The sequence below is a fragment of the Salvia hispanica genome, chromosome 4 (assembly GCF_023119035.1).
Source record: "Salvia hispanica cultivar TCC Black 2014 chromosome 4, UniMelb_Shisp_WGS_1.0, whole genome shotgun sequence".
NCBI lineage: Eukaryota > Viridiplantae > Streptophyta > Magnoliopsida > Lamiales > Lamiaceae > Salvia > Salvia hispanica.
Window position 1 is genome coordinate 24,315,265 of NC_062968.1, and position 2,291 is coordinate 24,317,555.

The 2,291-nt window shown below is 30.2% G+C and overlaps 1 protein-coding gene across 1 annotated transcript; it reads left to right on the top strand.

Annotated features, from left to right (window-relative positions):
* The first annotated feature begins 608 nt into the window (after nucleotides 1-608).
* Nucleotides 609-2,291, top strand: LOC125217961 (dehydrin ERD10-like). Its single transcript, XM_048119541.1, has 2 exons — nucleotides 609-792; nucleotides 1,907-2,291. The coding sequence occupies exons 1-2, from the start codon at nucleotides 664-666 to the stop codon at nucleotides 2,126-2,128; spliced, it is 351 nt and encodes a 116-aa protein (XP_047975498.1). The 5' UTR covers nucleotides 609-663; the 3' UTR covers nucleotides 2,129-2,291.

Here is a 2,291-nt window from a genome sequence, read left to right on the forward strand (position 1 = left end):
CACTTTTTCCACTTATTCTATCATCTCATACTTACTCACTTTTTCTCTTTACCCACTTCTTTTTACTCATCTCTCTTAGTTTACCCATTTTTTTCATCTCTCTTATTTTACTAATTTCTTATTATAACTCGTGCCGTTAACAAATAAGACTATTTTTAATGGAGGAGTGAGTATTTACTTGTGTTTTATAGTTTTTATAAATAAATTCAACCACATTTCCCCTTTGCACTATCCTAATCTTACTTTTATTATTTTATTATGTATAATTTTTTTTCAAAAATAAGATCTATTGTTTAACCGTGTCAAAATCAATACATTTGTTTGTTTGTTTTTAATTTATTTAATCGTATTTTTTATGTTTCATAAAGAAACGTGACTTCTATTATGGGACGGAGATAGTATTATATTTTAAATTAATGTAATGATAAAATGATGTTAAATTAATTTTTGGAAAACTAATTAAGCGTGCATCGCCGTAAGGGTGTAGGTCGAAAATTCCAATTATATTTAAAAATATTAATCTTAATACGTCAAGTCACCTTTGTTATCGAATTTCTTCGTATAAATAAGCCCCATCATTTCCCTACTCTTCAAAATCAAACATTTTCAACTTTCAAAAGTGCAATCAATCTGTATAATCTCGATCATTACCAGAAAATATCAATGGCAGAACAACTTTTAGATTCGGCAGGACAAATTATTGATTGGATTCTTCCGATTTCGGCTGAATTGGAAGTGGATGTTCGAACTGCAGAACAAGCTGCACAACTTCAGCGATCAAACAGCTCCTCTGTGAGTTTCCCTCCATTTTCCTACTTTTTTTTTTTTTTTTTTTTTTTTTTTAATTTTAGTTTCTTATGGAGATCTTTCAAATTTCTTTGTGTTCTATTCATGAGTTGTTAGTATATGATAAGATAAGCCTTATTTTATCATAAAATATAAATATAATTATTTAGTAGATTGTGAGTACATTTTTCTAGGGGTGGGTATTTACGGTATACCTTACCGAAACCACCATACCGTATATCTTACCGTAAATACGGTATGCGAAAAAGTCATACCTTTACTTTACCAAAGTTTTCGGTATACCGAACTTCGGTATACCTTATTTTCGGTATGACGAATTTCCATATCGATACCGTACCTCATTTTCGGTATACCGTACCGAAGTTCGGTATACCTTACTTTTGCGGTATACCTGACTTTCAACATCAATCAATTAAAATAGAAAATTAGAGTTTTTAGAATATTATTTATATTTTTTAATTTTCAAATAAATTAAATATTATTTATTCATAATTATATTTATATTTCACAATAGATTTTATAATTTTAAAATATATAAACTATATTTTATATATAATTGTGTTTATATTTTTGTGGTATATACCTTAGTTTACGGTATATATCTTAATTTACGGTATATACCGAATTTCGGTATGCAATGGTATACCGCGGTATTTGAAAATTCATACCGTTACTTTATCGGAATCTTTCGGTAAGGCATCATACCGTACCGAAAGTTACGGTATACCGAAAAATTCGGTATTTTCGGTATTTTTCAGTACGATAAGGCCGGTATTTCGATATTTCGGTATTTTTCCCCAGCCCTACATTTTTCCCAAAAAATAATAATAAATCAAATGAAGTTTTAATCGCGGACATATGACAAAATTGTTGTTGAATCTTTTGATATAATAGGGAATACATAAGCTTATATTTCATTCACAGAATATACAACTATTAATTAAGTAATATAAATTATTAAATTTATCTAAATCAAGGTTATTTAAGTTCATAGTAACTTTTTAGAAATAAAAACTCATCTTTCTCAAAGAGAGGGAATATTACAAATACAAAAATGAGAAATTAATATTTTAATGTATTATTTGCTTGATGATTGTAGTCAGGTGAGGAAGAAATAGGGGAAGATGGAGAAAAGAAGAAGAAAAAGAAGGACAAAAAGAAGAGTGATGAAAAAAAACCAACTGAAGAGGCTGAAGAGAAGAAAGGGAAACTTCCACGCGTCAAGAAGGTGGAGGTGGTGGTTTCACCTCCACCAACTCCGGCAGCAGCAGCTGAGGGCGCCTCCACTCAGGGGGCTGACGACAAGGAGAAGAAAGGTTGATGAGAAGGAGAAGGAAGCCGTTGCAACAAAATAATTAAGATATTATCCCTAGTATACTATTATTTCGAATAAGTTGCAACTAAATAGCAATTAAGATACTACTGCTTCGAATAAGTATGTTACTGGTGTAAAATATGTTACGAACACTGCATGTGTATTGATA

Coding starts and splice junctions, on each gene's coding strand:
- LOC125217961 (XM_048119541.1), top strand. CDS start 664: ATGGCAGAACAACTTTTAGATTCGGCAGGACAAATTATTGATTGGATT. Junction 793..1,906: donor AGCGATCAAACAGCTCCTCT/GTGAGTTTCCCT, acceptor TGATGATTGTAG/TCAGGTGAGGAAGAAATAGG.